The sequence below is a fragment of the Microcaecilia unicolor genome, chromosome 4 (assembly GCF_901765095.1).
Source record: "Microcaecilia unicolor chromosome 4, aMicUni1.1, whole genome shotgun sequence".
In the NCBI taxonomy this organism is placed as follows: domain Eukaryota; kingdom Metazoa; phylum Chordata; class Amphibia; order Gymnophiona; family Siphonopidae; genus Microcaecilia; species Microcaecilia unicolor.
In genome coordinates this window covers 54,984,857-55,012,494 of record NC_044034.1, presented here as the reverse complement: position 1 = coordinate 55,012,494, position 27,638 = coordinate 54,984,857, and the positions used below count along the sequence as shown (strand labels likewise).

At 41.1% G+C, this 27,638-nt stretch overlaps 1 protein-coding gene across 1 annotated transcript in view; it reads left to right on the top strand.

The window, feature by feature from the left end:
* Positions 1-27,638, top strand: part of PDGFD (platelet derived growth factor D) — a 364,409-nt gene that overhangs the window by 288,386 nt on the left and 48,385 nt on the right. The window contains exon 6 of the mRNA XM_030200251.1: positions 25,674-25,888. Within this exon, the coding sequence (XP_030056111.1) occupies positions 25,674-25,888 (215 nt within the window). The remainder of the gene's footprint in view (positions 1-25,673; positions 25,889-27,638) is intronic.

Sequence of the window (27,638 nt, the reverse complement as noted above, 5' to 3'; positions counted from 1 at the left end):
TAGGACCCTAATTTTATAAAGGCACATGCAAGCATATACTTCTCTTATAAAGTAAACACATTTTTCAAATACTTGTTAAATAGCCTATATCCTCCTACATTGTAATCGCCCAATAATAACTCTCATTTCCTGTATTATATCTATTCCATCATTCTTTGAACAAACACTTCTGACGGTGCTGTTCAAGGGTGAGAGTAAAGACATGCAAATAAAATGTTGTCATATATGCACGATTCATTTTTCACTGGATAGCATACAGTCTGGCCCGTATTCAAGTTTCTGCACTGAGGGTCTCTTTTATCAAACCGTACTAGCGGTCCCTGGTGTGGTAATGTCGACAAAGCCCATTAACTCTGAATGGCCTTCATCAGCATTGCCGTGCAGGAGCTGTTAGCACAGCTTGATAAAAGAGACCCTGAGGGCTCCTTTTGCTAAGTGGCGGTAAGCCCAATAAGGGCTTACCGCTCACTACACAGGAAGTACTGCCAGGCTACCACAGCAGCCCACAGGTACTTCCCACCCCTAGTGCGCCGTCATTTCCGGCACACAAAAATGCATTTATTTTTGTAGCGCCAGAGTGTACCTGGCAATAATTGGGCAGTGCCGCGTGCTGCACGGTTACTGCCAGGTTAACGCGGAAGTCCCGAACGCCACCTCAGTGGGTGGCAGTAAGGGCTCAGCCCCCCAAATGGTCGTGCGGCAAGCGCTTTATTTGCCACACAGCCATTTCCTGCAGGAAGTTCAAGATCAGCTGCGGTAAAAGGGGGCCTAGGCCTGAGTGTAAAACACACGGCAACGCCAGCAAAAGAGATATAAATAATCTTGGGATGCATTTAAAATTAGAGGCGGTAAGATTTTGATCCACAGGCATTGCCATCCTGAAAGGTATTTCTAAGGAAGATAGGAAGGAGCTTTATTGGATCCCTATTGGATTTTAGCAATCTATTCGGTAGCAGTACAGCTAAGTAAATGCCAGTTTAAATCAGATATTTTTTCTATTTACCTGGACTATGGGGCCCTTTTACTATGCGGCGGTAAGCCCACCGTGGGTGTACTGCATGCCAATCTGGAGCTACCGCCGGCCCTGTGCAGGCACCAATGCTAGTGGAAATATTTTTAAAATATTTCAACGGGAGTCACCTGACAATAAGCAATCTTACCGCACAGCCATGTCTTTTTTCACCCTTTTTACCTGCTGCGGTAAAAAGGGTCTCAGTGTGCGGCAAAAACGGTCCCCACTGCTAGTGCAGGGAACCTTTTACCACAGCTTAGTAAAAGGACCTCTATATTAAGTCAGCAAAATCTAATCATAGATCATATTCTTTTTTTTTAAACTCCCTTAGGAAACCCTTGGAAATTGTTCTGCATTTATGGATCACCATTCTTACAATTCAGAAACTATCCTATTTCTAAACCAGTTTAAAATTAGTTTTGAATGTGCATGGAGAACATTGCCAGATTCACCTGGTTGTAAATATTCATGCTGTTATCTTTCTAAGGAGACTATTTACTAAGGGCCTTGTCTACTCAGGTGCTATAGAGTTAGCACATGATAATGTTATTAATGTTATTCAGTTGGGCCTATTTACTACATCATGTGTTATTTTTAACACGTGCTAAAAACGCCAGCGCGCCTATGTAAAAAAAAAAACATAATCTTCTGAAAAAACAGAGAGCCATTAGAAACTTTTTTGTGTTACATTTATTCGGACTTCTTGTTCAGTCTTTAGTCCTGTCATAATTAGACCATTGTAATTATTTTTATGTTGCACTAAGCTCTAGAAATCTCAACTTCAGTTGGTCCAGAATTCTGCAGCCAGATTGATTTACTCGGCTTCTAGATATGATCTGATAATTTCCTTACTGATAAGATGACATTGGTTTACAGTTGAATCCAGGTTAAATTTTAAAATCTGTGGTTTTGTTTATAAAGATTTTATATAGTGAATTACCTATGTATGTATTGCAGACCACTTTCAACTGTTAATGAGGTTCATCTCCGAGGAGTACAAGAGAGAAATTATTGTTGGGATTTCCATCACTGAAATCTGCTAAATCTCATAAATTGCTGGGCACTTCACTACCTTATGAGGCAGCATTAATCTGGAATGCTCTTCGCTTAGGGGTCCTTTCACTAAGGCACGCTAATGGATGTAGTGCTAAATCCATTAGCTGCCTTAGTAAAAGGACCCCCTAGTTATTAGTGAAATCACAGACTATTTCTGTTTTAGGAAATCATTGAAAATGTTTTTGTTTCGAAAACATGTATTAAGCTTGTAGTTTTGCTGTGGATCTGATGTTTTTCTAGCTTGCGCTTCAACTTGAGATTATGTTGTTTTTATATCATTTTTTCAATGTAATTCCTAGTTACTATCTAGTTCCTCTTATTGTTAGCTGCTTTGAACCTGAATAGTAACTGCGGGTTATAAGATGTTTTTTTTTAAATTTAATGTAATGTAATATCTACCATTATTCTAAACACATATGCTTGTAATCAGTGAGTAAAACATTTATGCATGTAATCAGTATGTAAATTTTGGCACCTAAGCAGCAGTAAAAGGGGCCCTGTGCTAGCGACAGGACATTTTTTTCCATGCACAGAGTCCCCTTTTACCGCAGCGGGTAAAAAGGTGAAAAAAAAGAAACGGACGCATGGTAAATTCACACTTGCCAATGCGGCCATTTCGGGGAGATGACTTACCACCACCCATTGAGGTGGCGGTAAGGGCTCCCATGCTAACCAGGCAGCATGCGGTGGTGCTGCACGATTACTGCCAGGTAACCCCCCTGCAGTATTAATTTTTCAAAACTTTCAACAGCACCAGAAATGCCATGAGTTGGGGGCAGATGGCAGTTCCGGGTTCCCACGCAGCAACCCTTTAGTAAAGGGCCCCTTATAGCATTATCCTCTACTTGCTTTCACTTTTCTGTGCTATTAAAGTGCAGAAATAAATAAAAGGAAATTTTCATGGGGTTGTTTGTGAATGTCTTTTGCCTTAGGCTATGTTATTAGGCCAGTGCAAAAGAGAGACACATACATTAAGACAAGTTAAATTCCTATAATTAAAATCCTTTAATTAGAATGGCATTGCCTTCTAAGAATGCACTTAAAATTTACTGGATATGAGTCTGATGTTAATTGGGATGAATTTAGTCCCACAGGTTGTTGAAATAATTAAAAGTATCAATTCAATTAGATGTTCTTTGGAAGTTTGTTTTCCTACAATAAAGTTGTTGAGGATAGATTTAGCACGTTCTATTTCTCTCCTCATCAATATATCTCTTTCAGAAGGAACAGTTCCTTACTTTTTGAAATGGGCAACTGTTCACCCTCTTTTGAAAAATGATAATATAGATAAAAATGACTTAGGAAACTATGGTAGTATTTCTCCACTGATGTTTTTTTGCTAAAATTCTTGAAAAAGTTGTCCTATTGCTATTACAAGACTTTCTCAATGAGAATAACATGCTAAGGAGCTCATTTACAAAACATGTCCAAAAAGAATCATAAAGTCGCAGAAGGATGTTTTTCTCTCAAAAACATCAACGTTATGATTTTCAACACCCCGATTTTAACCATTTTGCTCCATAGTTCATCCAAATTTCAAGGGGGTGAGATGGGGGTTGTTTTGAATGGGACAAGGACGGCCCCAAAAGATAGATGTTTTACTGCAATAATGGAACAAAATGAAAACTTCTAGAACCAAAATTAAAATGTTTTTGGATAGACCTGTTTCAATCACAACTAAATGACCAAAAAGTACCCTTAATTAATTAATGTATTTATTTATTGCCTTTTTCAAGGAATTCACTCAAGTCAGTGTACAGTAAGAATAAATCAAACATGAGCAATAGACAAAATTACAGCAGTAAAATATTCCAATAACAATACAAAGCATGGCATGGAGGGGCATAATAGAACGCCTATCTCCATGGGCGTCTATGTCTGAAAACGGGTACGTGAAGAGGAGGGACAGACCGTATTTTCAAAAAAAAATGGACATCTTTTTTTTGTTTCGAAAATATGGTTTGTACGGACCAAATGCCAAGGATTTCTTCGTTTCTGAGCTAGGCGTTTTTTTTTTTTAGCGATAATGGAAACTAAAACCGGCCAGCTCAAAAACGTCCTAATCCGAGCCATTTGGTCATGGGAGGGGCCAGGATTCGTAGTACACTGGCCCCCCCTGACATGCCAGGACACCAACTGGGCACCCTAGAGGTCAGTGCGGTGGACTTCAGAAACAGCTCCCACATGCATAGCTCCCTTACCACAGGTGCTGAGCCCCCAACCCCCTCCCTCAAAACCCACTACCCACAAATGTACAACATTACCATAACTGTTAGGGGTGAAGGGGGCACCTACATGTGGGTACAGTGGGTTTTGGAGGCCTCCCATTTACCAGCACAAGTGTTACAGGTAGGGGGGATGGGCCTGGGTCCGCCTGCCTGAAGTGCACGGCGGTACCCACTAAAAGTGCTCCAGGGACCTGCATACATGCAGGCCTCTAGGACTTGTTGCTGCTGTAGAACCTTGCACACCAGTTGACACCTGAAGACTAATGTCTCCGAAAACGTCCTTTATTGGAATAAGCACGTTTACTCACAGTTAACTGCAGATCAGAGGTTGTGCCCCACTGGCAAAGAGTCTCCCTGGTACTGAGATTAGCAGTAGGTCAGAACTGGCAGAATGCTGTACAATGCCCACTTTCAGTAACTTGGGTAACATATGAAAGGGAGCTAAAACTGGCTTACAAAAATGGTCACTACCTCATGGACTACCGGAAACAAAACAGGGCACACTCTGACCCAGTAAGCAGAGGGAAAAGCACCATGGGAGTAGAGCCTACCAACCACCAACATCGTGAGCATTTGCCACAAGCTAGTGGAATCACGGAGCCCAATACCCTACACCCACATAACAGAAAAGGTGTCACACTCACCTGAGAGCCACATCAGAACCAGGGAAAAGCTGTCAGAGGATAGAACGCATTCTGCTGTCATGGAGGTAGGTACAGCATTTGAGGCTGGCATACAGGCTGGGGAAAAAGTTTATAAAGTGGGTATTTTTTTGGTGGGAGGGGGTTAGTGACCACTGGAGGAGTCAGGGGAGGTGATCCCCGATTCCCTCCGGTGGTCATCTGGTCAGTTGGGGCACTTTTTTGGGACTTGGACCTGAAAAAAAAGGATCCAAATAAAGCGGACCAAATTCTCGTCAAAAACGCCCTTCTTGTTTTGATTATCAGCTAAAGATGCCCATCTCTCCTCGGCCGATAACCACGCCCCAGTCCCGCCTTCACCATGCCTCCAACAGGCCCGGGCACTTTGTTCGTTCCTGCGATGGAGTGCAGTTGAAGGCGACCAAAATTGGCTTTCGATTATACCAATTTGTTCGCCCACGGGAGAAAGACGCCCATCTCCCGATTTGGGTCAAAATATGGGCGTCTTTCTCTTTCGAAAATAAGCTGGATAGTATACTACTTACAATGTCAACACGATACATAATAGAACATTTTAATTGACACGGTAGGGTATAAGCAAAGATGGAACATATAGATAGGTAAGAGAGTATAAGAGTACTTAGAAAGTAAGGTGACTAATTTAAAGAAAAGTGCACATGAGGTCAGAGAGATTGTTAAATATTATCTCAGCTAGGGTAGGAGTGGATAAACATGTCTTGCTGCAGTATGTGCAGCCTGTGTCACTCCTTGTGTGAGTGAGTGAGTGAGTGAGTGTGTGTAAGTTAGTTACTTTAGCCTGCTTCCTGAAGTAGAGATAATCTTGTGTTAAGCGGAACTTTTCAGGGAGTGCATGCCAGAGTGTGGGGGCTACTCCGGAGAAGACTCACTTGCAGGTATCACATCATGTAATGTCTTTTGGAGAGGGTGTGGTTAGTGATAGTCCTTGAGAGGACCTTAATGTCCTTGGAAGTGTGTAGAGGATCTTCCTATTCTTCAGGTTCTCGGGGCCATTTCCTTTAAGGGCCTTGAAGATCAGACATAAAGTTTTTAATTTAGCCCTGCATTGTACTGGTATCCAGTGAAGTTTTTGCAAAAATGGTGTGATGTGGTCACTTCGCTTGCAACCTTCTATTAGTCTTACTGCAACATTCTGAATCAATTGAAGCTGGTGCAGGCCCTTTGTAGTCAGACCGTTCTAGAGTGCATTACAGTAATCCAGTCGATGTTATCATGGTATGCACAACTTGGATAAGATTTAAGGAGAGAGGCAGCATAGCTGCTGCAAATACTAGAAACAGTTCTTGAAGGTTGCTTGGATTTGGGGAATCAGAGTAAGTGTTTAGTCTAACTGTATTCCAAGGTTCCTGACTTGTGATGTGAAGGGGAGTTTGTACTTTCCAAAAGAGATTTTGATGTCAGGTAAGTATCCACTTGTGTTAGGGACCCAGAGAATCTCGGATTTACTTGGGTTCAATCAAAGTTTGTTGTGTTTAGTCCATTCTTGAATTGATGTTAGACAGGTAATCAGTTTATTCAGGACTGTAGGTAAGTCAGGTTCAATGGGTATGAGTAGATGCATTATCATCCACACAGATGTAGAACTGAGTATCCATTGACCAGATCAGATCAGCTAGTGGCTTAAGGTAGATATTGAACAAAATAGGTGACAGTATCGATACTTGTAGTACCCCACAGGTCAGTGCCTATGGTGGCGATGAGTTGCTGCCAAACATTGTGGATTGTTGCCTGTCTGATAGATAGGATCTAAACCAAGCAGGTACTGTTCCATTGATACCTTTCTGTCAGTTGTGCTAGCATGATATCATGATCCACAGTGTCAAAAGCTAATGAGATATCTAGCAGTACTAACATTGAGGTGAATCTCTACTATTTACTAAAGGGAAAAGGAACGCCATTGTTATGACAGGAAAGTGGTAAAAGTAATACATTCACACCATATAGGATACATATAAATAGATTAGGAGAGATGGGTAATGGGAAGCTAAATAAAAGGGAAGGAGGCCAGGAGGAGAGGTAACAAGTGGTAGACAAACCTTATTTATATGGAAATCTGAATGCTTGTATAAAGAGATATGTCTTGAGTTCAGATTTGAACTGTTTTAATGATGTGTTACTGTGGAAAAATAATGGGAGGTTATTCCAAACATGGGGTGCCATAAAGAAAAAAGTGCAGTTTCTTGTGGATTCTAAATGTGCAGACTTTGGGCCCTGAAAATTCAATCGATGATCGTTTATTGAACATAGAAGCCATGTTGGAGATTATAGAATCGTTAGAGAGGAGAGATAATCAGGGGAGCCAATCCAAAGAGCTTTAAAAGTTAAGATAGCTCTCTTATGAGTGATACATTGATGAACTGGTAACCAATGGAATTGCTTAAGTAAGGGAGTGGTATGATCATAATGGTAAGCATGACAAAGAACAAGAATTGCAATGTTTTGCAAGGTTTGCAGTTTCTTTATTGTTGATTGTAGTAGGCCAGCGTAGATGGTATTGCAATAGTCCAGACAAGATGTACTATACTATAAAGTACAGGCCGTTCAGGACACACTTAGGGGCTAACATTTACAACTACCATTGATTTGGCATAACTGTTGACACCTAACTTTAAGTGCACCAGTACCGACTTATGCTCATATTCTATAATGGAATCTCCGTGCCATTATAGAATTGGCGCAAGGCAGATGCCATTAGAGAACTTGCACATGGCATTAGGTGCATCTTGGTGCCAAGTTAGAGAAATACCCCCATAGCTTGTGTATATTCAGTACCAGCATTTATCAACTTACCTCTGCTTAATATATGTATAGCTTTAAGCTGCATTGGTGTGGTGACGTCCCATCCCCAGTGATGTCATTAATCTACTGGAGGCTTTAAATGGTGAAAGCTGGTGAAAGAGGCACTAGTACCAATGAATACTGGTTCCCACTTTTGACCACAACTCCATGCATTACCCTTGTATGTTATTCTTGTACATGGGAGTGAATGTGTTAAGCTCACTGCTATTATGATTATTTCTTGAGTTTATTTCATGTTCTTTATTGGGTGATATGTACAGTATATAATTAGTAAAATTGGATGGTGGTAAGGAGGTGAAGCTATAACTCTAGTCTTAACACTTTGGAGAAAAGATATAATGGAATTAGAAAAGGTACAGAGAAGGGTGATGAAAATGATAAAAGGGATGGGACAACTTCCCTATGAGGAAAGGCTAAAGCGACTAGGGCTCTTCAGCTTGGAGAAAAGACAGCTGAGGGGAGACATGGTAGAGATCTATAAAGTAATGAGTGGAGTGGAACGGGTAGACGTGAATCTCTTGTTTACTCTTTCCAAAAATACTAGGACGAGGGGGCAAGCAATGAAGCTACAAAGTAGTAAATTTAAAACAAATCAGAGGAAATGTTTCTTCACTCAACGTGTAATTAAACTCTGGAATTTGTTGCCAGAGAATGTAGTAATAGAAGTTAGCTTAACGGGGTTTAAAAAGGTTTGGATAGCTTCCTGATGAAAAAATCCATAGACCATTATTAAAATGAACTTGGGGAAAATTCACTGCTTGGATAAGCAACATAAAATGTACTTTTTGAGATCTTGCCAGGTACTTGTGACCTGGATTGGCCACAGTTGGAAACAGGATGCTGGGCATGATGGACATTTGGTCTGTCCCAGTATGGCAATACTTATGTACTTATGTAGCATACTTTTATTTCACTAGTTCTCCATGAGTAGTCCTTTTGATTCAAAAGAATGTATCTGTGGGATTGACGGGGTGGGGGGGGGGGGTGTTGATTAATGTTCAGTCTAGAAAACATTTTCAGACCTTTTCCTGGTTTTCAGTCTTAATTTGGTTTATTTCTGAATTTCGTTTTAATTAAAAAAAATTTTTAACAGACATTAAAACTTTTGAACACATGTAAATTGATTACATATGTGTTAATTTGTAGGTTAACATGCATTACATTGATTTTATGTGCAGTAATCACCTCACAGATTGCCTAAATGTAGGTGCCTTTTCCACATTTACATTTATTTATTTATAAGCCTGAAATATACAAGCAAGTAACATACTTATAAAATAAAGCTGGATACAAAGAAACGTAAATGAATTAATTCTAATTCTAATTAATAAAGTAACCTAACTCAAATGTAATATTACCTCTACATCCTCAGCTACAGTCCACAGCAAGTGAGATCCAACACTATCAATGGAGAAACAGGAAAATACTAAGATATATAAAGAAATAAGCAGCCCACAAAAAATGTTGCAGAGAAGATATATCAATTCAAACCCCAAATTAGACCTCTCATGGGCACCCCTAGCTGACAAATCTCTGATTGCCTATAATGAACTCAAGTGACTTGAGGCAGATCCCAAAATGCATACTTATGAGACTGATAATACTCTATACACACAGGGAAACTTCAGATAAAAGGAAGCTCCCAAATTAAGTACTGATCTTAATACCAAAAACTGTTTTTGTTGTTTCTGTGCTTCTCACGATACGCCAGGGAATACCAATATTTTCCTACCCATAAATGATTTCTTTGTTGATCTGAAATAAATATATCACTATCACAATCCAAGTCCCCACAGAACCTTCCAGAACTATCCAGTTTTTCTCTACATTCCAGAAAACCCAAACTAATATCCCCAATAAAGTGGTAAGCACACTGAAATTTATAGAATACTGACATTCATGGAAGTGCAAGCTTACACAGGTAAATGGCAGGAGGGCACCTAAGCACCGTTCTATAATTATGCACTAAAATGCCTTAGGGGCCATTTTACTAAGTGGCTGTAATCCCACCGCTAACTTACCGTGCAGCAATCCGGAACTACTGCCAGCCCAACACGGGTGCCGGCAGTAGTTCCACCTCCCACGCATGGCATTTCTGGCACTAGTGAAAATATTTGAGAAATATTTCTGCAGGGGATTACTTGGCGGTAATCGGGCAGCACAGCACTGTGCGCTTGCCGGTTAAAACCAGGTTAGCACCCGAGCCCTTACTGCCACCTCAGTGGGTAAAGGTAAGAGCTGCCCCTGCATGGCCACATGGTAAGCGCAATCTTACCACATGGCCATTTTTTGTCGGCCTTTTTACCTGCTGCAGTAAAAAGGGCCACAGCGCACGGCAAATACAGCCGCTGTCACTACCACAGGGCCCCTTTTACGGCAGCTTAGTAAAAGGACCCCTTAGTGCGTAATTGTTAGAGGGACATTCATAAGGAAGGGACATGGTCAGGGTGTAGGTGGGGCCAACATTTAAGCACATAACTTATAGAATACTGTAAACTGTGCATGTCATGTCACATTTAGGTGCTAACATTTACACCAGCCATAGATCTTGCCTAAATGTTAACTCCTAAATCTAGGGGTGTTGATGCTAACTTATGCTAGTATTCTATAACAACAATTACATACATAATTGCCCTTATAGAATAGGCACACTACCCACTTAATTTGGGAGCCTAAGTATTGATGCCCAGTACTGAAATTGCCACCTATACCGCAGGGGCGTAGCCAGACAACAGAATGTGGGTGGGCCTAGGCAAGAAGTGGGTGGGCACCAAGTGTTTCCCCACCACCAAGGCGCAGATAAAGAAGGCCAAGAGGGATTACGAAAAAAAGATAGCATTAGAGGCAAAAAAACATAGTAAAAAATTTTTCGGTATATTAAAAGCAGGAAGCCGGCAAAAGAATCGGTTGGGCCGCTGGATGACCGAGGGGTAAAAGGGGCGATCAAGGAAGACAAAGACGTAGCGGAGAGACTGAATGAATTCTTTGCTTCGGTCTTCACCGAGGAAGATTTGGGTGGGATACCAGTGTCGGAAATGGTATTTCAAGCGGACGAGTCGGAGAAACTTACTGACTTCACGGTAAACCTGGAGGACGTAATGGGGCAGTTCGGCAAACTGAAGAGTAGCAAATCTCCTGGACCGGATGGTATTCATCCTAGAGTACTGATAGAACTGAAAAATGAGCTTGCGGAGCTACTGCTAGTGATATGCAACTTATTCTTAAAATCGAGTGTGGTACCGGAAGATTGGAGGGTGGCCAATGTAACGCCCATTTTTAAAAAAGGCTCCAGGGGAGATCCGGGAAATTATAGACCGGTGAGTCTGACGTCGGTGCTGGGGAAAATGGTAGAGGCTATTATTAAAAACAAAATTACAGAGCACATCCGAGGACATGGATTACTGAGACCGAGTCAGCACGGCTTTTGTGTGGGGAAATCTTGCCTGACCAATTTACTTCAATTCTTTGAAGGAGTAAACAAACATGTGGACAAAGGGGAGCCGGTTGATATTGTGTATCTGGATTTTCAAAAGGCGTTTGACAAGGTACCTCATGAAAGGCTACAGAGGAAATTGGAGGGTCATGGGATAGGAGGAAATGTCCTATTGTGGATTAAAAACTGGTTGAAGGATAGGAAACAGAGAGTGGGGTTAAATGGGCAGTATTCACAATGGAGAAGGGTAGTTAGTGGGGTTCCTCAGGGGTCTGTGCTAGGACCGCTGCTTTTTAATATATTTATAAATGATTTAGAGATGGGAGTAACTAGCGAGGTAATTAAATTTGCTGATGACACAAAGTTATTCAAAGTCGTTAACTCGCGACAGGATTGTGAAAAATTACAAGAGGACCTTACGAGACTGGGAGACTGGGCGGCTAAATGGCTGATGACGTTTAATGTGAGCAAGTGCAAGGTGATGCATGTGGGAAAAAAGAACCCGAATTATAGCTACGTCATGCAAGGTTCCACGTTAGGAGTTACGGACCAAGAAAGGGATCTGGGTGTCGTCGTCAATAACACACTGAAACCTTCTGCTCAGTGTGCTGCTGCGGCTAGGAAAGCGAATAGAATGTTGGGTATTATTAGGAAATGTATGGAAAACAGGTGTGAGGATGTTATAATGCCGTTGTATCGCTCCTTGGTGCGACCGCACCTTGAGTATTGTGTTCAATTCTGGTCGCCGCATCTCAAGAAAGATATAGTAGAATTGGAAAAGGTGCAGCGAAGGGCGACTAAAATGATAGCGGGGATGGGACGACTTCCCTATGAAGAAAGACTAAGGAGGCTAGGGCTATTCAGCTTGGAGAAGAGACGGCTGAGGGGAGACATGATAGAGGTATATAAAATAATGAGTGGAGTGGAACAGGTGGATATGAAGCGTCTTTTCACGGTTTCCAAAAATACTAGGACTAGGGGGCATGCGATTAAACTACAGTGTAGTAAATTTAAAACAAATCGGAGAAACTTTTTCTTCACCCAACGTGTAATTAAACTCTGGAATTCATTGCCGGAAAATGTGGTGAAGGCGGTTAGCTTAGCAGAGTTTAAAAAGGGGTTGGACGGTTTCCTAAAGGACAAGTCCATAAACCGCTACTAAACAGACTTGGAAAAATCCAAAATCCCAGGAATAACATATATAGAATGTTTGTACGTTTGGGAAGCTTGCCAGGTGCCCTTGGCCTGGATTGGCCGCTGTCGTGGACAAGATGCTGGGCTCGATGGACCCTTGGTCTTTTCCCAGTATGGCATTACTTATGTACTTATGTACCACCACCACTACCATCACCACCACCCAAAAAATATCTAAGCAGGCAGGAAAACGCGTCTTTCCACCTTGACAGTCTTCAAAGGCATGCGCTGAAAACTGAGCATGCGCAGGTTCTGGTATCGCTGAGAGTAGCGTTTTTGTTACCATTAGGCGGAAGTCTTCAGCTGGCGGAGCTTGAGATCCCCACCAGCTACCGCTAAACTTATGCTACTGTTGGGTGGGCCTAAGCCCTAAGTAGGTGTGCCCTGGCCCACCGAGGCCCACCTGTGGCTACGCCACTGCGTATACCGTTAATGTGTACTAGCAAACTGAATGTGTGCTTACAAAAGCACATCTTTTCTCCTTACATTATAGCACTAGATAGAGCTCTCTCTTTCTTTCAAATTTGTTTGCTTGCAGATCAAGCCAGGATCACCACAGCTCCACAGCTTACTCCTTCCACTGTAGTTAACACAGAGAAATGGGTAATGCATCTGTCTTCACATAAGCATATCAACAAAGAAAAAATTAAGGGTCAATGGAGATTCTTCAACAAGACAAAAGGCTGCAGACCCAAAATGTGAAAAGAAATACACACTACATCACACAGAAACCCAAGGAAAATCTACACTGCCACCTAGGGGTCACTCACTTTTATAGATTTAGGTAGAACTATTTCAGCAAACCCAGATGGGGAAGTTATAGCAGAACAGTTTACACTCCCTTCACGTAGGAGTCAGCTCTGTGAGTATAAGTGAGTGCTGAGCACTCCCTATCAAGCTCCTGCATTGTGACCAGGGAGGTGTAATTTGTATTTTATTTGACACCCACAATCATTTTGGAATGTTGGTGCCAATGCCAGGTAATACACTAAGGTGCAATGGTCCTGCTGTCAGGTGCACATGGGGCTAGTGAGAGTCCCAAAGGCAGGGCCACTGAGAGACAAAGTTGGGCCCGGGACAAACACCTCTCATGTGCCCCCCCCCTTTATGCCCATGTCCCCCAGCTCCCCCCCAGACCTGCTTACTTGCTTGACTCCTCCTGCTCCGCTGTGCTGCATAGGTCTTTCTTCCTGCCACAACAGGAAGTAATTCACAAAGGAGGTGGGATGAGGCAGGAAGAAGGATCTATGGTTGGCAAGCAGAGTTAACATGATAATGTGTTAACCTGGCACAGCTGCGGCACATAGGAACAGAAGAGACCATCTGAGCCAAGCCAGTGCTGGGCGGGCCCCCCTTGGAGGCTGGGCCCTGGGGAAATTTGCCCCCTGCCCCCCCTTCTCGGTGGCCCTGCCCTGAGGAATCCTCACAAATAGATTTCAGGAAAGTATGAGATAAGGTAGTCTGAATCCATGGATGCAGTGGTATAAAGTCAAAGATTGAGTTCACACAGTAAAAATGCCTCCTGACTTCTGCTCCTTATCTGCCTTCATTTTATATGTTTCTAGATTTCTGTAATCATTTATTTAAAGCAATTTATAAACTTCCCATCCAATACAGTCAGTCCTCAGTGATGTACATAAGACATAATAAATAATCCCTCCATAAAACACTGTACCTACAGACAGTGAACATAACTCAAATAGACACATCCACAGTCAACTAAAATTCACCATGTTTCCATGTAATTAAAACACTTCAGATAGGCCCAAAGGTCTGCTCTTGATTTAAACTTTTCTGAAAATCCAAGTGACTTCCCTCCAGTCTAAGCTTACCTGCCAAGGAGTTCTAAAAACTGTCCAGAGCAAGAGACTGATGAGACAGAGAATAGGGGCTCACAAAGAATGTGGCCTAAAGTTTATTCATAAAGCTGCTGAATTGTTGTGCATTGATGGAAAGAGAAGAGAGGCAGTATTCCCTGAGTCTAAGAGATTAAGGGGTCCTTTTATAAAGGCGTGCTGAAAAATAACCTGCGGTGCTTTGGGCGCACGCAGAGTCATTTTTCAGCGAACCTGTAAAAAATGCCTTTTAAAAATTTTTGCCAAAAATGGATGTGCGGCAAAATGAAAATTGCCGCGCGTCCATTTTGGGTCTGAGACCTTACTGCCAGCCATTGACCTGGCAGTAAAGACTCACGTGGTAACCAGGTGATAATGACCTATGCGCATCAAATGCCACGTGCGTTCGAACATAAAAAATGTTTTTCGGACATGCGTATCGCTTGCGCACCAAAAATGAAATTACTGCAAGAGCCATGTGGTAGCCGGGTGGTAACTCCATTTTGGCGCACGTTGGGCACTTGTAGACGTTTACACGGCTTAGTAAAAGGGCCCCTAACTTCTTAATAGACCTCCTTGCAGAGAGGGGAGGGAAGAAAAGCGCCATTCCCTGGGTCCAGGAGAGAGGATTTCCAGGACCCTAAGCCAGGTTTTTAGGGAAGTTAAAGTAGAATCCCCAATAGGCACTGTAATTTAGGAGAAGGGCACGGAAGGACCCCACAGCCAAGGATCTCAGGTACAGAGGGGTTGGTATGGGAGAGGTGCTCCTGAAGGTCTCCTAAGGGTGTGGGCATTGGCAAGGTGCAGGGAAAGGCTAGTTGTCCTGTGAAATCTGTCCATGCCCGAATGCATCAACTTTGTTTCTGCAGCCGCTACTGCAAGCAGAAGAGGTCAGGTAGGAGGCAGAGAAAGGTTGCATAGGTTCAGCTTCATCAGGAAGAGGTAAGTCTCATCTAAATTGTTTTAAGAGCTTGTTCCTCTCTATAGAAAGAGAGAGGCATAGCTACCAAGGTGTGAGTGCTAGGGTCCCCTAAGGAATGCCCTGTGTGATTTGAGAAAGCTTCTGAGTTCTTAAAGGAAGAAGCTATCTGACCATAGAAAACAAACTGGCAAATGGTCCACAACTTACAAAAGGAATGAAAATGTTGGAGCAGACATAGTAACATAGTAGATGACGGCAGAAAAAGACCTGCACGGTCCATCCAGTCTGCCCAAGAAATGTGCCACTTTTTTGTGTATACCTTACCTTGATTTGTACCTTTCTTTTTCAGGGCACAGACTGTACAAGTCTGTCCAGCACTATCCCCGCCTCCCACCATCGGCTCTGGCACAGACCATATAAGTCTGCCCAGCACTATCCCCGCCTCCCAACCACCAGCCCCGCCTCCCACTGTGCCACATTTTTGTGTATACCTTACCTTGATTTGTACCTGTCTTTTTCAGAGCACAGACCATACAGGTCTGCCCAGCACAATTCCCGCCTCCCAACCACCAGCCCCGCCTCCCACTACCGGCTCTGTTATCCAATCTCGGCTAAGCTCCTGAGGATCCATTTCTTCGGGAGCTTAGCCGAGATTGGATAACAGAGCCGGTAGTGGGAGGCGGGGCTGGTGGTTGGGAGGCGGGGATAGTGCTGGGCATGGTGATAAAAGACATAGTGATAAAAGAAGCAGGAGACTTTGTTAATAAATATAAAGAGACTAGATATAGCTGGGAAATAAAATGGCTGCCTATGTTAGAATCTCTGTACAACTACTACTACTATGTATCATTTCTATAGTGCTACTAGCTGTACAAGTAAGAGTTCCAAGGATATTATAAGTTATAAAGAAGCTGCCATGAAAAGGGAGAAAAAATAAAAGCTGAACTGGATCCCGTATCAGCAAGGGATGGGAGTCTGGGTCTAGTTGTATGTAAAAGGCTGCTGTAACTTGGAAGAGGGCAGGGCTTTTTTTTTTTTTTTTTAGAATTTCCAGAAATACCAAAGTATCTTAACAGGGAAAATTCCTGTGTAAAGAAAAGTATTTTATTTTTTTTGTTTGTTTTGGGTTTATGTTCAAATACAGTTGAAACCTGAATAAATTTGGCCCCAGCCTTGATCATTCTTAAAATGCCCTAGTAAGGGAGCAGCTAGAGAGACATGAGTATGCTCATCTTCATGACCAGAGGGAGGTGCCCTGGCTGTGGTACAGGGCAATAAATATACTGAATAAAACAGAAGACAGCAGGGTGGTACAGGCATAAAAATCAACTCCCACCCTCACCTGTAGGCAGCAATCAGATAAAAAAAGAGTTGAACCAAGTGGTAATAGCAGCTCTCATGCTTAATTGTGTTAAGCAGGCTAGCAGCACATTATGGTAACCACGTGGAATGATAGCAAGGATGCATAAAACAAACCCAGAACAAATAACTTCCCCTTATCCAAATCCAAAAAACCACATCAAAGATCAATAACAACAAAGCTTCCATGTAATGGCCCTCCTGAAATCTGTATTGAAAAGAGTCAAGACATAAGAACTGCTATACTGGCTCAGACCTAGTATCTTAGTCTATATTCTAAACGTTGTGAAGTACTATCACAAAATCACACTAATGTCCAACCCTCCACCAAAAAAACACAAACAACAGTATAAATCTTATCAGCATAAAAGCACTTCAAATGAGAAGGAAAAGCCTCAATGAGCCCAGACTCAGTAACATCGGTCTGCTAAACAGCTCTAGTCTTGTCATCGGCACAAAAAACCTCTTTCTTAAAATTGCTTAATGCATCAAAAACAGTTCATTAAAGCTTCAGAAAAAAATATTTGGATATTCCACTTAGCTTTTATCAAACTCCATGAGCTGTCCAGGATATGGGTGTTTTGAAGAGAGCTCATGGAGTTTGATAAAAACTAAGTGGAACGTCCGAATATTTTTTTCTGAAGCTTTAATGAACTGTTTTTGATGCATTAAGCAATTTTCTTTTGCACAAAGTGACATCTGTTTGCGTCACTGACACCAAATTACAAAGGATTCCTTCTTCCTGTTTTTAGAGATTTTTCATTTTTACAAACTGCTATCATAAGTCTCATTTTCCAACATGACTTAATTATTTATTTACTCGCTGATGTCATTATGCATTGATAAACGAACAAAATGCTGTCAAAAGGAGATCGAGTTTTTAATTAAAATACTCAGAGTTGAAAAATTATATGGCGCTAAAAGATTAGATTTAAACATTCAGACTGTTCAGGTTGACATTAACACCTACATTCTAAATACCGCAGCTTAATTTCCGTGCAGAAATCAAAGCATATTCCATAATAATGTGCATAACTTCATTGTTTAACTAGTTACTCTGTGCTGTTAATTGGATGTTAAGAAGCAATTATCAGCACTAATTGGCATTAAGATTTACGTTCATAACTCACTAAGCATATTCTGTAATGTGGTGTGCCTAAATTCTAAGTCGCATAGTTGAAAAGGGGGCGTGGCCATGGGCGGGGAATAGACATTTCTAAAATCTATGTGTCTTGTTATACAATACACCTGCTCTGCACCTAATTTAGGCATCGAGATTTATGCCAAGTAAAACATGGCATAAATGGCCACAACTAAATTTGGTCACATGGAGAGATGTTCGGTTAATTCTATATACCATGTGGAAATTTAAGCCTATTCTTTAAAATTTAGGCATACTTTAGAGAATACACCTAGGCGTATTGTTTCCACGTAGAATTTTCAGGCACCATACATAGAATCTATCCCTAACTGTGCTAGAAACTCTAACTTTTGGGTAGTGTTATTTAAAATTTGACATCGCTATAACTTTAAAGTGGATCTCAATGAAACCACACAACATTGTTTGAAATGGATGTCACTTTGTTCACATAAAATTTTAATTAATTTGGTGCAGGTTTGCGGTTGTTATTGCCAAATATTTAGGGGGCTGACTTTTTTCGGACACAGACTATGTATATGTATGTTTTAGCAGCAAATAAAATCCAAATTAAGCAAAAAGACAGTTTTATTTGCCTATTAATTACTACTGTCATAATATTTACTAATGGTCATTATATTAACTTTTAATATGATATCTGTTAAAATTAAGCAAGAAAATTGCTTGGCTATATGTATGTATCTCTGCATCTATAGAACACAACATAAATATTTATCCCAAGGTGACATTTGTTGTGAATGATTCATGCACTTTCTTAATCAATTCATTTAATCTGTCTTGCTTTGCTTAAAGTTATTGCCTGCTCTATGGCAATAAAGTGAGGCAGTTTGCCAACAGCTGACTCTGTCAATTTAAATTTGCACTGACTGCAGCTGTGGACTATGGTATCTCAGCCATAGGATTAAAACTTATGCATATTTATTTAAAGAAGGTTTCATCTTGACGATATGTAAATTTGTGTAAACATATGGTATTTTCTGTGCATGGTCTCCAGGATTCTTTATATGGCATCCAAAGTTAGACATATATTACTGTGTGCGGTTTCCATTTCTGTGTGTAACGTTTAAGTTAATTGGTTCTTAGTTGGTGCTAAGGATCAATCAATTGACCTGAACAAGCATTAATTGGACCCAATTAGTAGTAATACATGGAAATATCTTACGCCCTATTCATTAACCCCCGTGCCTAATTTTCATCGTGCTTAACTCCACAGTGGGCGTTGCCATGGCAGGGGCAGGGTCAGATCAGGGCTGTGTCTGGAAATTAGGTGTAGTTTTGTAAAATACCTACATTTCTGTGCCTAATTGCCATTAGTTGGGCACAAGCATTTACACCAGCTTTTGGCAGGAGTAAATGCTCACACCCAAACTTAGGCTGGAAATATGTGCACAGTTAATGTTGTAAAAGGCCATTCCATGTGGAGCTGCTCTCAGGGGCTCTTTTATTAAGCTGCGGTAAGCCCACCGCAGGCTTACTGTGCGCCAAACAGGAACTACTGCAGCAGCCCAGCAGTAGTTCCCACCTCCCCTCCCCCGGCAGTAATTGGGCAATGCCACACACTACCCAGTTACTGCCGGGTTAGCGCAGGAGCCCTTACGCCACCTTAATGGGTGGCGGTAAGTGCTCCCCATCAAAATGGCCGCACAGTAAATGGTTCATTTACTACATGGCCATTTGTTTAAAAAAAAAGAGAGATAGCTTTTTACCCGCTGTTGTAAAAGGGGGCCTCAAAGCGCGTCAAAAACAAGAGCTGAAATTAGCGCAGGCCCCCTTTTATTGCAGCTTAGTAAAATGACCCCTTACAGAATTTGCACTTAGCGCACATCACCCCACCATCTAACTTTGGGCAACCTTTACTGAATTCCATCCATTGTATTTTATGTATGAAATTAAATTGCTGTCCTTTGCTTAAAGTGCCTTGGAGACAAGTAAGTAAGAACTGGAAGTGAATAAATAAATGCTACTATTATTTTATTATAGCATGTGATGCACAGAAAAATGTATAAGTCTAGTTTTATTCAGTCTGGAAATATGATTAACTGCATAGGAGTCATTATTCAGGGGTATAGTAATCAATGTGGGCTACCATTAGGACGTTATTTACCACTAACTTGTACTAGTTTAGCACAGAGCCTATTTTAGGCAATGAAATCTAGTTACTAATAGCAGGAGATAATAATAAAATAACCCATCTTAATGATGGTCCACCTTGATAACGCCCTCTTTCAGTAGCAGCAGAGTAGACTATAGTTAACTGCCTAATTGTGTCCAGATGTTCAGCTGCACTTGACCAGTTAAGTGAGTGACTGAATTTCTATTTAAATCTAACTGCACAAGTTTGATGGATCTTTAGTCTATACCAGGATGGATCTCATTTTCAAAAGAGATAAACATCCAAAAAGTGGAATAAATCTGCATTTGGATATTTTTCTCACAAAAACATCCAGGGCTATAAGTTGGACATTTTGGTCTAGACCTGTTTTATTAATGAATAAGCCACAAAAAAGTGCCCTAAATAACCAGATGAGCACTGCATGAATAAAGGAATGACACCCCCCCTTACGCCTTCAGTAGTCACTGACCCCCTCCCACCCTGCAAAGATATAATTGAAACAGTATATACCAGCCTCTATAACAGCTTCAGATGTTATGGCCAGGCCTATTAGAGCAGCAAGTAGGTTCCTGGAAAAGCTTAATGGTCAGTGCAGTACACTGTAGAGAAGGTGACCCAGGCCCATAATCCACTCTAACTATTACACTTGCGGTGGAAAGTGTCAGCCCCTCCAACACCCCCCCCAAACCTACTGTACCCCATATAGGTGACACCTGCAGCCATAAGGAATATTGTAGTGGTGTATAGTTGGGTGCAGTAGGTTTTTTGTGGGTTTTAAAGGGTTCACCATACAGTATAAGGGGGTAATGGTGAGATATGTACCCAGGACTCTTTCTGTGACGTCCACTGCAGTGCCCCTTAGTGTGCCCACTGCTCTGTTGGGATGCCTGTGTGACCAGTCTGCTAGAAAAGCTGGCTCCTCCTACATCCCAGTGGCTTGATTTAGTGCATTTTTCACTTGGTCGTTTTTTGTTATTTTTTAATGGACCAAAAAGATAAGCATAATAAACACAACAACAGATAAAGACTTGGTTTGGTGTGATGGGGGAGATGGCTAGCTGGGTGCAGGAGTCCCTTAAGTTTAATTCCTTCATAGACAATACAAGGAATTGTGGAGGAAAATTGATGATGCAGACGGGTCATTACAGGATCCTTCTCTCCGCAAAACTGCAGGGTAGGATAGTATTAGATACTCTGGGGTGTAAGAGGGGGGAGGGGTTGTGATCTTAGTGGGATACTGTGTAAGTACGCTCCGCTGAAACAGCAGGGGAAGTGGACCTGGGGGGGGGGGGAACAGGGAGGGAGGGGGGGAGGTCATTATACTAAGAGGGGGGAAAACATAAAAACAGTCCAGGGTGTTTACGTACTTAGTTGTGTAGATGTTACAGGCTTTGGAAATAGTATGATGTAAATGTTAATACTTTACGTGTGTTAAAGTTTTGTACACCAAGGACTCAATAAAGATATTAAAAAACAAAAAAGAAATCTTTTCAAAAAGGTACCTCCACCTGTACATGTTCTCTCAGATTCCTCTTTCTTACAATCATTCTCACAAATATATAAAGGAAGAGCCATTCCCCACAGTAAAACAGCATTTTACTCAAAGAACTGGGCTATTTCAAAAATATTTGCCCAATGAGCAAGTAAAGGTAGGCATATTTATTTTCTGTATATAGGGGGGAGGCTGCTGAGCTGTGGTACAATATGGCATTTTACCACAGTTTACCACAAAAGTCATTAACTTGCAATAACTCCTTCCAATTTTGCTTCCATTGCTGCTGCTGTTGTTTCTCCCTCACTGCCTTAGATAAAGGGGCTGCCTCATTCTTGTGGGTGACTATACCAGGCTTTGTGCTAGCTAGATGTCTGGGATTCCAGAAGGACCATCATTTTTGGCTGCCATAGCTTTCTTTGGACCTGTTGTCAACCATCTTAGGACCACAAAAATAGGAGCACTGTTATAAGGAGGAAGTGGATAAAGCACCAGTGATACTGTGGTGAGTGATCCTGGAAGTAAACAGTGCTGGAGCATCTGCCAAGGGTGGAAAATTGGACCGTCCATCTGTGGCAGCAGATGGAGAACATGCCTTGCATCCATCCCAGAGGAGAATATCCAGGGGCAGTGCAGGTAAAACTTTGGTTCTGGTGTGTCAGAAAGAAGATCCTTCTACTGAGGTGCATGCTACTTCAGGGAGCAACCTGGAACATCCCTCGGTTAGATTATATATTTGCTATACTACTTTTTGACAATATCAATGCTTACACAGTCTAAAGAAACACAAGTGGGAACACGGAAATTGGAGAGAGACTATAGAAAAAAGGAAGGAGGGAGACTATCCAGCTCCAGTATCTATGTCCATGCTCAAATAGCAAATAGATTTCAAAGACAGAAGACATTGAATAGAACGTGAGCAAAGATAGAGCCTTGATGAGCCATATATAGAAGATCCTGTAAACAACACAAGAAAGAATAAGAAACAAAAATTTGGGGACTACACACCCCTATTGCTCACTAGGGATTTGCACAGGGCAACAGTTTCTTTAGAGGCATTTGGTGTCAATTTGGGAGGGGGTCAGTTCATACATCAATTTTCATAAATTTAAATGTGCATTAATTCATAGATGAATGTGCATTATATCACTATAGCACTCACTAATTTTGTAAAGCATGCTGACAAATGCACTTCTATACTACTCATTAGATGCATCATGTAAATATCTTTGATGGCTTTTCTACAGGTTGGTATCTCAAAGAGAAGAGTGAAACCTTAGTGACATACCTTTCAAAATATCAGTTGATTCAACAAATGTACCAGATGTTTCTGTTTCAATAGCTTCATCATTAAATGCAGGTACAAAGGCTGAAAACCCATGGAGATGTCAGACATCATATTGTAGCAAATAATGCAAGATAATGACAGAGTACACGTTACTAAAGCTCAGTTTTCACAAGACAAAATAAATGACAGCAACAGTGACAGTAGCAAGCAGTAAAAGTGCAACAGTAATACAGGGCAGAAAAAAAACCACTAGCAGTCAGTTTGACAGAGAAGAAAGGCAGAGCTGAAATGTTTCAGTCGTTGAAATTGAAGTCATGCGTGTGTTGCCCATTAGTAGGCAGTATGCCCACTGACCTGGTACTGTAAAAAGTGCAAGCATAAAAAAAGGGGGGAAATACCACCCCCTAAAACATCAGCTGATTTTGCATAATGATATGTCATCTTATGCCTCCATGCAAAATTTCTCAAAGCCACAAAACAACTGAAAGAGAATTTAAAACATCAGCCCCAGCAGAACCGTTTGTTTTGCTTGCATATATGTGAATCTAAAACAGAAACACACAGGAGACAGTCTACTGCAGAAGCAGAACAAACAAACAGCAGCAGCTATCCAAGGAAGGACAAACACTGCAAGAGTTTATCCAAATGTCAACTTTAATGGAAACAGGACCCAACCTGGCCAAGTTTCGGAAAAACCTTCATCAGGGGTCACATCCACAATACATTCACAGATTCAGTGCATGTACTGCAATACCTGCACAGAAAAAGCTCTGGTCCAAGTGATTTGATGGTTACTGACTTCTAGAATTAGACCATGCATAAACATATTTTACACAAACAAATGCTGATGTAAATGCATGCAGGTTGATTTTAGCCATAATTTCTTCAGGTTTTCTGCTTTTATAAAGACATATAGAGTAGGCTCTATTTGGATCTTTTACTAAGAATTAGCATGTGTTATCTGCAGTGGGGCCCATAGGAATGAAATGGGCCCTGCAGCAGATAACACACACATGTGTTGTTATAAAATACCCTCAAAATTGGCACCTACTTGGCCTCCCCAACCTACATGACCTGTTATAAAATTACCTTACTCAAGCCTACGCTTACTCAAGCCTATGCTATAATGGCAATATAAGTGCCTATGTGCCTTTATGAAATAGGCCTCCAGAAACAGCGTCAACAAAGCACAAATGTAAACCTGGTCTGAAAAAGGTATAAAAAGGTACATGTACTCTTTGCATATACCTGTGTATTTTAAAATATATGCATGTATATTGTTATCCTGCCTCGGCTCCACTCCACTCAAACCACACTACCAGAAATGCCTACATACAGACTTCTTAAAAGTAGGCGAACATTATCTATATGCAGGGCTTAATTTCTGGGGGGGAAAGCCTGGAACGCAGTTCCGTCATTTCTTTCCAGACTCCAAAGCAGCAAATGGTTTCTGTTCCAGGCCCTCCGCTCCAGACAGCCTGCAGGGAAGAGAAAGGGAGGGGGTGAACAAGGGTCAGAACAGAGAACAGTCATTGTAATCCAGCCCCTCCTCTACTGTTGCTCCTACCCCTAGCCCACTCCCTTTCTCAAATTCACAGTTCCACTTCCTTTTTATCTCCAAATTAACCCCTCTTCTGTGTGTATACTTTTCCGGAACATACATATGAGTTTGCAGAATTTTATGTAAGTCCTTTTTTATGCATAGCACAGGCCTTATATGGGATTTATGAAATTACTTCCTGGAATGCCTCAACTCCAGTCTTTTTTATGAATGAATAATTAGGAACAGCATGATATAGTGATTCGGATTTATATGTCCAGAAAATATTTGTCCAAGTGACCTGGATCTTTTTTATAAAGCACTTATGTGGTCAGCCTCACTGCTGATTATATAAGTGTTTTTGCATACTGACTTCTATGGGACAATTCTACAATAGGGCACATCCATTTAGATGCCCTGGTGACATGGGATGAGAACCCATTTTATGTGGATACCTGGGCACCCAAGGGTCCTTATTGAATACTAATGTACATTTAGGTATCCCCTATTCTGTAAGTTGCCTGCCTAAGGGGCCCTTTTACTAAAGCTTAGTGCGTGCTATCGAAACTAATACACACTAAATGCCAAGAAACCCACTGTACACCAATATGCTTCTTAGCATTTAGGGGTCCTTTTACTAAGCACGGTAGGGCTAACACATGGGTAGTGTATGCTAAATATGCTGTTTCCTGCAGTAGAAAATATTTTTTCTATTTTCAACTGTGGGGCAGCGTTCCTGGTGGTTATCAGCAGTGTGGTCACATTGGCGCATGGTGTATGATTACAGTGCGAGTAGCGTGTGAGCCTATACCACTAGATCAAAGGGTGGCAGTAAGGGCTCAGGCAGTAAATAGCCACGTGCTACTTTTAATTTTAGCACACGGCCATTTACTGCCTAGTTGAAAAATGCTTTTTTTTCCCAGCCATGGTAAAAAATGACTCAGCACACGCCAAAAACACTTGCCCACACTACCACAGGCCACATTTTACCGCCACTTAGTAAAAAGACCCCTTAGTGTGTACTAATTCCGTTACTGTATGCTAGGCTTTAGTGAAAGGGCCCTAATTGTCTGCCCCATCTAGGTCCCGCCCGTGTGAATGCCCCCTGTACAAATACGCACTATGCCATTTGAGTGCCTATTTGTGGAATACTATTTTAGCACCCAAATGACATTTTCCTAGGTAAGTTTAGGCACCTAAATGTCAATATTCTATACTTGTAGGTGCACAGTTGGCATGTAAATTTAAACTTGTTATAGAATTGCTCTTTATGTGTCTTCAAGATGATAGTCTTAGTGGTTGGGGCATTGAGCAAAACTCCTTTACAAAACTGAATTTGGCCTACTCTAAACTTAAATATTGCATTTTTGGTATGGCTAGAGAAATTTATACATAATACAGGAAAAATGTTGGTCTATTAAATATGCTGAGATACTATTTAGGTATGCTAAGAGTATGTCTGATTAGCATTATTTTTACAAAACAATGCTGTGATTCAAAAAACAGATGGGTAGATTTTTCTCTTCCTCAAATACATATGTAATGGATTGTCTTGCTTTCCAGTTGACCTTGACAGGTTGAATGATGACGTGAAGCGATACAGCTGCACTCCAAGGAACTATTCTGTCAATTTAAGAGAAGAGCTGACAATGAGTAATGCAGTTTTCTTCCCACGCTGTCTCCTAGTCCAACGGTGTGGGGGGAATTGTGGTTGTGGCACTGCAAATTGGCGATCCTGCACATGTACATCAGGAAAAACAGTGAAAAAATACCATGAGGTAATTCATTGATCATCTTTTCCAGATCACTAATGAAAAATTAAGCAACATTAGTCCCAGCACAGATCCTTGGTACACTCCACTATTTATTTCTCTCTACTGAGTAAACTTGTCATGTAGTAGTAGTACTACATTTTGTGTTTCCTACCAGTCCACAATAGGAAATTACTTCCTATTTCACGATTTGTTAACTTCCCGAGAAATCTTTTATGAGGGTCTCTTGTCAAATGCTTTCTAAAAGTGGAAATACATTATATCGACTGACTCTCCTGTATACTGTATAGATGTGATCGACAATGTTAAAGACAGGAGATAGGTCATGAAGAAGGTGGGCAGTAGAGAATAGCTGAAGGTCAAATGAGGAAGCTCGGCAAATGGAATTCATACTTTACCAATCTATTAGAAATTTTTGAATGTTTAATTAAACATATGAATAAGGGAGAGTCAGTCTATATAATATATTTGTATTTTCAGAAAGCATTCGACAAGAGACCACTTGGCTTGCAGAACTCTGTTTTTATAGTTCTCTTCTTATCTCTTCCATCACCCTTTTATTGGATCCTATAAATGACCCCTTCTCCACCACTATCCCCTCAGCAGCTGATATGCCTCAAGGTTTTGTCCTGGGCCACCTTCTGTACACTTATTTCTTAGATTTTCTAATCTACTCCCTTAGTTTTCAGTAAAATCTTTATACTGACTCCCAGATCTATCTCTTTTTTGCAATAATTTCACGAAGAATCCAGTCCCTCAATAATGGCCTGCTTGTCTGGATCTTCCACCATTATGTTACAGTTAACACAGCCAAGACAAAACTTTTTATATGTCCTCAAATCCTCTTCGTTCCTTTCTCCTCTCTCTAATTCTGTGTATTACTCTCTCATCCTTCTAGTTCTCTCAGCCATCAATCTTATGGTGATCTTTAACTCCATTCTTCCCTTTTCTAAACACATCTAGAAAACTGTTAACACTTGTATTTTATTTCTCTAGAACATCACCAATATTTGTCCCTTCATTAATACGGACATTACCAAAAATCTTATCTATTCTAATTATTTGTCAGTTAGATATGATATGACACAGTATTTATAGTCAACCAACTCCCAAGAAAGTTGGTTCAAAGCAGATTACAACTCATTAAGGAAATCAATAAACTGCAGTAAAAACGTATGTTTTCAGATTTTTTGTGAAAAGAGAGATATGTAGGCATAGTTTTAAGCTCAAGGGGTACGGAATTCCAAATCTAGACCACTTGATATATAAAAGATACATAACTATAAAGGCCTTTTATATTTAATTCCTGATATAGAGAGAAAATAAAGAAGACATGAACTTCCAGCTCTAGAAGTGGATGGAGACACAGGAAAAGTGAATAAATTTGTTAGATACTCTGGGCATAAACCATCAAAACGTTTATAAACCCAACACACCAATTTATAAGATATTTGAGCTTTAACGGGAAGCCAGTGTAAATTCATTAAACAAGGAATGGCAGGATCAAATGGTTTTTTTTTGCTAAAAATCAACTTATCCATGGTGTTCTGCAAAACCTGTAAATGGGAAAGCGACTGAGCTGATAAGCAATATAAGCCATTACAATAGTCTAAGTGCCCTGATTACTAAGCCGCACTATAGGCGCATTAACTTTTTAGCACTCGCTAAAAATGAACACATGCTAACAATAGAGACACCCGTGGAGGGGCGTAATCGAACGCGAACGTCTATCTCCATGGGTGTCTATGTCTGAAAA